General features: G+C 39.3%; 1 protein-coding gene across 1 annotated transcript; it reads right to left on the bottom strand.

The window, feature by feature from the left end:
* Positions 1-131: 131 nt before the first annotated feature.
* arr3b (arrestin 3b, retinal (X-arrestin)) lies at positions 132-7,835 on the bottom strand. The gene is made up of 15 exons (XM_069670332.1): positions 7,826-7,835; positions 4,781-4,848; positions 4,567-4,627; positions 4,425-4,469; positions 4,142-4,335; positions 3,959-4,018; positions 3,805-3,881; positions 3,569-3,704; positions 3,386-3,470; positions 2,323-2,395; positions 1,989-2,126; positions 1,744-1,821; positions 1,615-1,638; positions 1,459-1,512; positions 132-226 (listed from the first exon to the last, which is right to left on the bottom strand). Exons 1-15 carry the CDS (start codon positions 7,833-7,835, stop codon positions 193-195), a joined length of 1,137 nt encoding a protein of 378 aa, XP_069526433.1. The 3' UTR covers positions 132-192.
* Between the last annotated feature and the right edge of the window lie 4,642 nt (positions 7,836-12,477).

Below are 12,477 nucleotides of genomic sequence, written 5' to 3'. Positions count from 1 at the left end.
CATGTCACACAGAGTTGAATTACTTTCTCAGTCATAGAGCTCTCATGGTAATGCCTAATAAACATATATATGTACAGAGGAAATAGGAACATTATAGTGACTCGATGACACTTTGTGCTCTTCTTTGTGGTTGTCGAGTTCCTTTCTGTTCTGTTTTCTCTAAAGAGAGGTGATGTTCCTGCGTTGGCTGTCTCAATCATCCATGGTGTCAAGTGAGATGTCCGTCCTGTTGACATGAAATGGACAAAACTACGGATTCGAACATCACACCAAGGTAACTCATGGAATACATTCCTATAATATAACATACTGCAGACTGCCTATGTTGCATACAACATAATATGGCCTATCTATTTAAAGCACAAAATACTAGCTATTATGTAGAATAATAGCCATCTTAAATCAAAAACATGCTGCTGTTTATCATATTCACATAGTGGCCATGTTCCTCTGACGTCACTCAGTGAGGGATGCACAAATGCTGCTCTGCTGTGTTCAATGTTTGCAGGTTATATAAACATAATATGACAAATCAATGTCATTTCACCACTCCCGATTGATCAGCAACGGAAAACGCGAGGAAAAGAGTGACAGGATACGATAGGAAAGACGTAAATTCCTTGCTAACCGTTATGTTAGCTTGGAATTTGTCGAATGCTAATATAAGCATGACTGAGCTGTTGGTAGCAAGCTAGTTATCAGATACGTTGTTTTACCTTGAAATACGGCCAGATTTTCTCTTCCGACTGTCTTTTTATTTGCTGATCAAACTAAAAGAAGTGAAATGATAATCATTTCTCAGATTTTAATTGTTTATATTATTTGAAAACCTAAAATAGAGCAGTTCAACATTTTAACAGCGTGTGAGCTTCCCAACCTGAGAGTGGCACCAGTAGAAAATGGCCATAAAGTGGGTATGATGAATTGGAAGCTACTGGAGGATTTGGCAGAAATGAATCAAACTTAATGATTCACGCAAAATGCAGCAAGGTTGTTTGATGACACAGTGCTCTCATTCAAGGGCCATAATGTCTTTGAGATGGCCTTTTAACCTTTAGCAAATGACTTACAAATTCAATCCCTTTATTGTATTGTTGATATGTGTCATGAATGAATCTGACTTTTAAAGGAGAGCCCTTGTGTTGTGGCCCTTCAAGAACACTGTGAAACATACTGAAACAGAGGTGACCTCACCTGAACTAAAGAGGCTTTTAATCCAATTGTCTGTAGGTCATAAACACAAACACACATAGGAGAGAAATATCAGCAGCATGTCACAAACATCAAAGCCACTGGCAAATACATGTCTTGTAACAGACAGTATTTTATACTTACACTTCTGCTCAGGATACAGCAAAGGCAAGCAATGAAAGGATAAAATGGAGGACATGAAATAAAACATTAGTGAAATGTCTCAGGAAGCATTTAAATGGCAACTATATGCAGAATTTACTGCACTCACCTGCAGGCTTTGGGGACATCAGAGTCAGAGGAAGCTCCAAAGTGACATCGCTAAAAGAGAAAAGTTTTATTGTTAAAAGGATGTAGAACAGTAATTTGTATATTAATCAAACCACTAACATACAAGCATAAATGTAGGGAATCAATACGTACCTTGCTGTCAGGCCTCCAAGCAGGCTTTTGTAGACAAAAAAACAATGAAAGACACCTTTAGTCTGCACAATTTAACACAAAGTGTATCATCAAGTATCATGCATGCATTTTTGTTCAGTGTCGCCTTACCCTCCGCTGGATACCATCAGGTTGATCTTGACTTTATAGGAGATAATGATTCCCTGCATCTCCTTGTCGCCTTGACTCCTGTGAGGAAACAGGAATAGTTTGTCGTTCAGAGCCGGAGGATTTGGTCTAAGTCACGATAAGTGGATGACACAGTGTTGAGTTGTATCACCACTCCTCCATAAGAGGATGAAAACCTGCCCAGGGCTCACTGTAAACCCTGTGATGCTCGACCCTGAGTGACTTACAGGGTGGTGGATGCTAGGTGGGTGTCCTCGTCTTTTAGCCGACCGTCCACTGCAAGGCCGCGCTTCTCTTTGTTGTTGGCAAGCAGAGGGGTTATTTGGAAGGACTTCTCCAATGTAGAGTTGGCGTTTATAGTCTCCCTGTTAAGCAGTGAAATAAATAAATAGATCAATAATAATGACACATTTCCCCCCCCCCCCCTGTAGTTTCAGGAATACGGTTTCCAATTGCCTTTTATTTAATGTGGCGGAAAATGACTTCCTAAATTAATTCAATCATCCTGGAAATGAGTTGAATTTCAAAAATACGCCTCATTTGATCCGATGGAAGCCTTACCCAAACTCCTCAGTGCAGACTGCCTTGGAGTAAGTGTCAGATGAGTAGAGTACCACATTCGTTAGCTGCTCCACTAAAAGACAAAATAGCTCTGTTAGAGATGCATGAGTCTTGAACATATATAGAGTACATACACAGACACACTTGAACCATCATATTCTTTCTCTCCTTTTCTCCTGGCCCCGATTGTTTAAAGGTCATCTGATCGGATAAAGCTATCGGATAGGATCACATCTTGAAAACGGGTTGTTCAAAAGAAAAAAAGGATTGTGTAATCGGATAAGATCAGGTAATCAAATCGTGGCTTTTATCCAAATAAAACCTCCAGTTTGGGTTGTTGAAAACTTTTGAGTAGGATTGGGATAACTTTGATCCAAAAAATCAGGATTACCCTGATCCCAGCAGAGGGGTGGATTCTGGTTGGAAACTTTTAAGTAGGTCCAACAAAGCAACATTTTTACAATGATGTTGATACTTCAGACATTTTTTTATATTTTGCACTTTGAAAAAATAAAGGATTTCGTCCCCATAAAATATTTTGCCAAATAGCTTTTAAAGATGTTATCCCAAAGATTTCAGTTTTGTTCTCTTTGGCACCTCTAATGGTGACATACAGTAATGGAAAACGCGTCACTAACTGGGCGCCGCTTGTGCTTTGTGATGATCGCCACAGACACCCAGTCCATAATAATACTATATACTGCAAATGCAAAGGCTTTCATCAGTTTACTTTAATATCAAACATAAAATATTCATATTAAAGCAACTGTCAGGAACTTTTGTTTTGTGTGGATTTTGGCGCCCCCTGTGGACAATGTATGTAGTATGAGGTCCCATTCAGAGCACTAGTAATCCGGATTTGGTAATCCGTCAGTATCTGGATAAGTTTGATTTTATCCAATTTTTCTTTGAACACGTGGGATAAAGGTGAGCCGGATTACCTGATTCTGGATAGAAGAAGTGGATTTCCAAATCCGGATAATTCTTATCTGGATTTAACCTTTGAACAACTGGGCCCTGAGCTTCACACAAACAGATATAATCTGTAATCCTCTTTACTCACCTGAGACTTTGATTTTCTTCACAACCTTGGCGGTTTCGTTGTTGATTTTGACCTTGATAGCGATAGGATCTCCATGGTAATAAATCTAAACAGTAAAATAGTTATTTTTAAGTAAATGAGTAATCGTCATTTTCCGTACTCAGTATATGAAGTCAAAAATCCACTTTGCTGACGTCCATGTACCTCTTTTTCAAGGGAGCCCTCCAGGTGAACAGGCTTGTCACTCATCATGAACTGCTTGGAAATATCAGCCTTGGGTCCGGCCTTGTTGCTGGCTGGTGCAAACTGTATTTTGCGGATCATCAGGCGACATGTGTCCCTAAAATCAGACACAGACACACACAGACAGTTAGATTTAGCTGTCTTTACATCCCTCACTTTGCTATGGTTTAAGGACTGAGTAGACTGGGCATACATACTTCTTTTCAACGACTTCATCTGCGTCGTTGGCTGCGTTTGCAATGTATGCTTTCACCTCAAAGTCCACGCCACAGGCCTACGACAGAAGACATGAATGATTGGCTTGTCAAACGTAACACAGGAAACAGGAAAATGGAGAGTAGCAGACAGTACCTTGCCAGAATCATTTGGTGCAGGCTGTAGGGAGACTGAGCACGGCAGATTTGTTGGCATCTGAGACAAGTAGAAACAAGGCAACACATTAATAATGTTTAAAGATGATGACTGGAAGGTTAAATCGAAGTTCAATCAATACAACATTTAACTGGAGGACAGGAGTGATATGCAGGGAGTTACCTGGAAGGTGAAGGGACATCCCTGCTCTCCGACCTTCTTCATGAGGGATTCCTGCATTGGTGTCTTGGCTGTGCTTGCTTCTGTAGGTGGATACACCTGAACGCGCTGGATCCAGATGTCTCTCCTGAAGGACAGCCCGATAACATCCAAGTCTTCGCTTCCATAGCGGAAGGCACACGCGAGGTAGACATATACTACAATGAAAAGAAGCATACATTTAGTGTTCGTCCTTGACTTGATGTCCTTTTAACTTCGATCATTGGCAGTGATTCAGGTAGGATACCTTTTCTGCCGTTGAGGCCAGAAGGGTCCACTTTAACAACACCATCTGCAAATGAGAGGAAATAAAAAAGCATTAGATTTAAGAGAGAGACGCAATTATTGTATGTGTGCATATTTAAGGAAACAAACTTTGTGTCACACACCAACTACTTCCACTGAATCCACATGGTCCACAAAGTCTCTCTTCCCCAAGTACAGGGCGATCTGAGAGAAACAGAGAGGAAAACAGTCACTCCACTGCCAAGGTTACAAGAGTTTATAAGTTATTTCTGGGAGTTGGAAAGGCTACATACAAATTGCACTCCTCCCTATAACCAGGAGTTCCCCTGTAATGACTTTATTATAGAGGCCACTTACATGTCCGTTGCCGCTGGTCTTCTTGAATACTCTGAAGAGAAAAGAAAAAGGAAAGGTAGTGAATGAAGCTTTTATTTTACACTTTTAGGATCACTGAATATATTTACTAAAACACAGGACAAATTCTAAATATAATCTCCTTTAACGTCATTGTTTGTTCCTTAATGTGTAAGAATCATTTTTCTTCTTCTCTTGTGGTTTAGGTCATAGTGTTGAGCTCATACCACCCCCCCCCCCCCCGCTGTTGTCATTTCCAATTAGAGGATATCCCCCCCACACACCTTCCATCCCACTGCTACGAGCACGGATTAGTGCTTAGGATGGGAAACCACCTGCTCGCAAACGTGTCTAATCTGGACAAACTGCAGGATTGGTAGTTAAAACATTATTACCAACATATATACAATGACATATGTCCCTTTCCTCTTTAAGCAGGTAAATTCCATGAAAAGGTCTTACTTTACTAGACTCATATTTGTGAAATATGCCTGAATATCTCTAAAACTACTCCTTTGTCACTCTGCAGAGTAGATCTGTTAAATTTAATTTTAATTTTTTTTTAAAAATTAGTTGAAGTTTTGAATCAACCCCCAAAATATGAAGTGTATTCCTCAAGTGCAATCCCTTGCTCTGCGGATATGACCTTGAGTACATAAGTAATCGTGTTTCCCTTGTGTGCCAAGTAATCCTATTAAAACTTTTCCTTTGACTTGTAAACTGCTCCTCCAAGATCAAATCCGTACAATCCACCTTAATCAGGATTTATCTATAACCAAGTGTCAGAGGAGTCTCTAGTGTGTGCCTCTGCCAAGATGTTAAATTGTTCCTTTAAGCCGCTGGCCTTCATCCGTTGTGGAGTGTAATCCCTGCGTAGGTCTTGACCTTTTAGTGTTTCCATCAAGTGATAATCAAGAACATTATATCAAAGAAGTACCTTTAAATTTAATAAAGCTGCACAATTTGGCTTTTCACAAAAATAAAGCCTGTTCCTTTAAGACACCTTAACTGATGTTTGGTAGATTTCAGCCCTATCACGTGCCTTTTTCTCTTAATTAAATGCCAGAAGCAGTTGGACTCAGAGGGCATGCATTTAACCTGAAGTTATGTCAGGAAATCTGCTGAAAAAAAGCTTCATACTCACTTTGACATGTCGATGGCAAGGTTAAAGGTCAAGTCTGCAAATACAAAGGAAACAGTGTTACTCAAATATATTACACTGATTTAAATATATGACTATTCAATTACATATTTAACTAAAACGTTATAAATAGAATGTATCAATACTCAATTTTCTGCATGATTTATTAATCCAAGAGTGTCTCAATTGTTTCAAGACCATTGAGGAAGTCCTCGCTACTTCCTTTCAAAAAAGTACCTTTTAGATTACACTTAATTTAAGTAGAATAATCCAGAAAACATTCAGTCTACCCTCATTCAAGTGGTTAGAGAATCATGTAAAATAACAGTGACGACTATTCTGTAAATGCTGATGCTCCTGTGCATCATCATTTCTATATATTATACTAATATATAACAAATCAATACAGTAATATGCTGTTGGTCATAACAGGAGAAACGAGTTACTTACCGTGGCCTTGGTTCTGTGAATGAGTCTTCTCTGCTGTCTGTAATCCGTCACAGCGTGTCGACAGCGCGTAGTGTGTGTGAGCAGAATCCACTGCCTCCCGTTGGCTTTTATACCATGACCTCCCAACCTTTGAGCCCTCCCTTCAGCTTACCTAGCCTTTCAAAGAAGTCTGTTTTAAAGAAAATCAGATTAATGCATTAGAACGCTACTGTTTTTGTCCTCAGGGTGTGTAAAAATACTGTTGTGTTCAAAAGAGTAAGCCTGGAGACGTGGGCTTGGTTTGGGGGGTGGGACAGACATAGACCTGTCCTGCAGTTGAAGTATGTTGGTCACTTGGTCTTCGCCGGTTTTTAGACGAATCTCAGATTCAAAAAATGAAATATATTGTGAACTCCACATTTTGCTAATAGGGTCTCAATAATTTCCTTTAGCTACTGCATTAACAATAATATAATCATGAAGAAATAAGTGTACTTATGCATGTCATCTTTTTAGAATGAACATGATGCTAGAAAAACACACATTGCTGTAAAGGCAGATTTTTCTAATTTAGCCTGTTTTATAAATAACAGTGGGACAAATTTGTGTAATTGTAAAAACCTGATCGTAAATTGGCCGTAAAACTTGATTAAAATATTACAAAATACTGTAATAACATAAATATTTTATGATTTTTCCTTCATGCTGAGAGATAGTTTTAAAATACTCCTCAGGTGTTGCTGAGGTTCAAAGACTGTGTGTGAATGCTCAAGGATTTTCTCTTCTTGTAGCTTAGACAGAAGCAGAGGGGTATTAGTTGGATTGTGGTTGTTATGGACGACAGATGGCTCCTCCACCAAGCCTTATACAATCTGTGCTCATGGCAGGTTAACAGAAATTGTCCAGACCCTCTGACTTACTACTGAGCAAACAACAAGGCTTCACGACTAGTTTCACTTTGATTACGAAATAATCAGGACAATTATTCGATAGTTGTGACTCAGCTCAAAAAGTTGATTTATGGGCCTGTTTCATAGACATCTACACGTGCGTGTAAATTAGCCAGACTAGTTTATTTTGAGAGGAGACAAACAAGGCCTTTAGGTCTCCAAAGGAGCCACAGACTTCGACCCTTAAGAAGGTTCTGTCACACTTGGCACCGCTGACAGTAGATCTGTCAGCAGGATTGCAGGAGGATCTTGTCACTTCGTCAGCCAGGTGTTATTGATTAATTAATGAGGGTGCTGGATGATGAAAGGATTGTTACACCTTGGAAGTTAAGGATAATGAATTCAATTTGTGGATGTGTGTGTGTTGGCCTGCATTGTTCACATAAGGACAAGGTGTGAGATCTCTTTAAAGCTGCCGAGACAAGCAGTGCGGTACATTGTGGGCAAGCAGCCAAGAGTTAGCAGCCAGCACAAAGTTAAGCTGTTTATTACATTAAAGCTGCTACATACTTGTAGCTTCTCTCTTACCTGTATTCATCTTGCAATCATGTCAGTGCAATGAAATCCAGAACAGCAAAGAAACTGTGGAAGGCAAGCTTCAGACTGTTGCTTTCGAGGCATCAGAATCAGAAATAATTGTTTAATCCCCGGGCGGAAATTTGGGTGTTACAGTTGCTCTAATAAGTAAGAAACATGTCAGATATATGCATTACAATAAACATTATTTACTTATTTTATATACAATAAAATAAGAGATAATATATACTATAAAATAAGATATATAGATTAATGTTGATAAGTGGATCTATGGTGATTTAAAAATGAATGCCAGAATTAAATATAATTGCCAGAATAAAGTTAAATGCAAAAATAAATACAAGCTAAAATGCATAAATGTATGCTTTCGACTGCTGTAGTGCGGTTACTTTTGGATATGTAGTCATATGTTAAACACTAGGCTTTCATCACACACATAGTTTGGGTAGAAATGGTACAAACTGCTGCCTAGAACTAGCCTAGACTTGAGTATTGGCCGCCCCCTACCACACCAGTGTGAGAAAGACAAACTATCAAATAATTTTTTGACAGCTGTTCTTCTTCTAACTGCTTATTATTGTATGGCCGGGCTCAGCACACTGAAGGACTCCTAACCCAGAAACAAGCTCAGCTAACGTTAGCGGCAGCTCACGTTTCTGCCCTGATGTCCTATGTCTGCAGATAAGTGTCGGAGAAACCCTTTTAACATCTAACTGCTTTATTTTGTGTTATTATCTATTTTTACTATCGTAACTATAAAAAATACCTAAGAAAAGGCTTAAAATATGAAATGGGGCGCCCTATGCTCATATTTTGCAAGCTAACATTTGGCTAACTCTTTGCTAGCAGTGCACTATTGTTGTATGCCGTCCTCTCATGATAATTTACCTGAAGTCAGTTCTTCTTAACCGCTCTAAAACAGTAGCTGCGATTGAAGGCCACAATATATATTATAAGGATTTTGACTCTTATTTCAGAGAAGAAGAAACAAGTCAATTTTTGATGGCTAATTTTTGATGGTGGTGCAATGAATGGTGTACTCACTGACGACAAAATGGTACCACGTTTTTGACAGTACTGGCTGAAAAACACTTCTGAAAACGGACTCAGCCTTTTTCTGTAAACCCCAAACACCACAGCTCCACATATCTTTGAATTTAAATTACTTTGTGGCATACTGATAAATGATGGCTTCGGATCGTCTTCTTGATATTTGATTTTCTTTTTCTTTTTTGTATCATTTAGCTAGATGGCCTTTAAAAAAACCTTTATCAATGTAGATACAGTTGCTACTACTTGTATAACTTTTCATTGTATATATAACCGAATGCTTCTATTATCTTCTGTTTGATCTATTCTATTATTGGCTATGACAGTCATTCTGCGACAGCCTCTCTGCGCTTCACTGGACAAACAAAACAACACCTGTGTTGAAGTAGACTATGGGAAACAGCACTATCTTAAAGCCTTAAAGCTCATGGACATTTAATTACACTTTGTTTGTTGTGTTGATGAATCACTTATCGCACTACAACAATACTAAAGGAATACTGACTGTGACGGCTGTAAAGACAGGTTACACAAATGGTTTGTAGTGAATTAATGCACAATGAAAAGTACTGTTTGACCTCTCCTTTATATTAGTTTGTCTAACAAGCTTACTCAGGTCAGAAGTTCACAGTTGATGCCATGAATCAAAACAAGGGATCTGTTAGTGTTTGAATGCATCACCCGGTCGTATAAAAACTGTGTCCTTTATTATTTTATACGGATGTTTTATTCACACTGATCAGCAACATTTCAGATACATAACTGTGATGACTTTTAAGATGATGTAGCTACCACACATATAACTTGTTTATGTACAGTTGTATTTTTGCAGATTACTTAATACTTTCCAGGATAAAGCCTCCCAGGCTAATCTTATTTTCTGTTCTGTTTATGCTGAACTGTCTCTCTTGCTTCTTCTTTTTCTCATTTTGGCTGTGTGAGGCTACATACAGCCCCATAAGCCCCTTAGAGTTAATCTGCTGCCATTTTTGGAAAGCTCTTTATATAGACTGTCAACATTGTCCGTCAACGGACCGCTTACTGGTCCCAGTGCGTTACAACACCACGGTATTACGTCTTCTTAACAACCCAGTGCTGCTAAATTGAGACAGGGATGCAGAGGTTGTTGCTAACATGAACTAACTCTATTAGATGCTAATTAGTGCTTCCTTATGAGTGATTGAGTGCTGACAGTGTAACCTTCAACAAACATTCAGTGATGTACAGTATGACAGATGACACACTTGAGACACAAACACACACAGTGAATATGAACTCAGGCTAAATGTTGGGCGTGTATAGGGAGCTTACCTGTTGGCTTTCTGACAATTATATTGTGAGGTCCTTAGCCATCTGTTTTTAGCATTTACTCAGCAGCTCAACTCAACTCAACTTTAGAGGACTGTTGTTGCCATCAGGTGGAAAGATAGCTGTTATGAACACACGGCCATCCACGACAAGAGCACTTATTAATGATGCGGTGTACTTGTGATTGTGTTGTTTTATCAAATACATAATTCTTATTAGATGTCGGGCAATATTGTTAAATGTTTTGTTTGTAGAATTACTTTAGGAAAGCCTACTTTTAGACAGGGACTTTTATTTTGGTAAAACCAATATATGTTCTGGTGTAGGTGCTTTTAAGTTCACTGAAGATGTTTAAGTGAAATCTACTGCTTACTTTAATTTTCATATTACTCCCTAAGATATATATGTGATTGGTCTTGCATATTATATAATCAAGGCTCAACTTGCTGCCTGGCCTCGATTATATAATAGTAATATAAAATAATAATAGAGTAATGTTTTCTATTTCTATGAAGGCACTGTTCATTATCAACAGAACTACAGCTCTTCGAGCATCTCTGTCAAACAGATATGGGATCTGACTCAATTTAACAAAAAAATACTAATTAAATTCAAAATCTGATCTGACAGCCTGCATGGAAAATGAAAGTGAGCAGGCGGTTCATAGAAATGGAGGACATCTTGCTGTCTCAGTGGTTGTATCCTGTCCAGTCAACAGAGCCAAATCAGAAATAGTCGAGAATTACAAAGTGATAAAGTAAAAACTAATGCTTTCTATATACTAATGATGGTGAGGTTGTGTTGTTTTGGCAAATGTTCCTTCATCAAAGTTGTATCTTTTTTTAAAGATTTTTTTCATGGCTTCTGCCTTTATAGACAGGAAATGTGGGGAATGACATGCACCAAATGATTGGCAGACCGGGAGTCAAACCTGAGATTAGTGCGTCGAGGACTGTAGCATCTGTACACGGGACACCTCCTCTACCAACTGAGCTAAACCAGCACCCCAAAGTTGTATCTTTACCAAAGCCTGTGCTCTAATAAACGGGCTATCTCTTTGATTGATCTAATTAAATGCCATTGAAACCTTTGAATCAAGCACTTATTTATTTATAGTCCCTAGATAGTGTATGCCATTGACTTTGATGATCCCCCTAGAAACATTAGCAGGTCAATGTGTACACATCCATGGTTCCCAGATGATGCATCCTACTTTGACCTGGTGTACTATCAAAGTGGAAAGGTTGGTTGGTCGGTCGGTTGGTTGGTTGGTTGGTTGGTTGGTTGATTGGTTGGTTTGTCGGTCGGTCGGTCCGTCGGTTGGCTGGTTGGTTGGTTGGTTGGTTGGTAGGTTGGCTGGTTGGTTGGCTGGTTGGTTGGTTGGTTGGTTGGTTGGCTGATTGGTTGGTTGGTTAGTTGGCTGATGGGTTGACTGGTTGGTTGGTTGGTTGGTTGGTTGGCTGGTTAGTTGGCTGGTTGGCTGGTTGGTTGGTTAGTTGGCTGTTTGGTTGGTTGGTTAGCTGGCTGGCTGACTGGTTGGTTGGTTGGCTTGTTGGTTGGTTGGTTGGCTGGTTGGTTGGTCAAGACCAAATTATCACAAAAACTATTAGATGGATGACAATTGTACAGACATTCATGGTCCCCAGAGGATGTATGCTGCAGACTTTGGTGATCGCCTGACTTTCCTGCCACAGATGCGGTTCTGAGTGAAATGTCTGTAAGATTATTGGATGCTGGCTAACAGATTCATGTTCCCCTCAGGATGAACAGAATCACCTCAGTGATCTTTTACATTTTGACCATCATCACGTCAAAGTCTTTATTTGTGTAATCTTATAATTTTGGACCAAATTTTTCCAAAACTAAAGACATTCCCATCATCCTCAGTTGTACGTTGTGTTTAGTGGTATTTAGCCAACGTTAGCAAGATCTAATCCTTAGCATGCTTTTATTGCCATTGGGAGCATGTTAGCATGTCGACGTCAGCACTAAGCTCAAAGCAGCCCTGTACAGCACCATCGGCATGTCCGTCTCATAGCAACAATAAGAAGATTTCGGTTTGAGGGTTAAAGCGATATGTCATCAGACTGGGATGGACTTGTGTTTATTTGTTTTATGGGGGCTGCGGTTGGTGGTCGGCACATTTCTGCTGAGTAGTGAGAGGCTGAACAGCAAATATGGGATGGAACAGCTTCCCACAGAGTTATATGCTCCAGCTAATGGAGAAGGAGGGAAGTAGGAGGGCTAAATTATGGGCGATGTTCTAGGAGGGCAAAAATAAGAAA

Source organism: Semicossyphus pulcher, unplaced genomic scaffold (genome assembly GCF_022749685.1).
Source record: "Semicossyphus pulcher isolate SPU_LCO1_2020_fin unplaced genomic scaffold, fSemPul1.0.p SCAF_2, whole genome shotgun sequence".
In the NCBI taxonomy this organism is placed as follows: domain Eukaryota; kingdom Metazoa; phylum Chordata; class Actinopteri; order Labriformes; family Labridae; genus Semicossyphus; species Semicossyphus pulcher.
The sequence above is the reverse complement of the archived record's forward strand: the minus strand, read 5'-3'. Positions and strand labels throughout refer to the sequence as shown.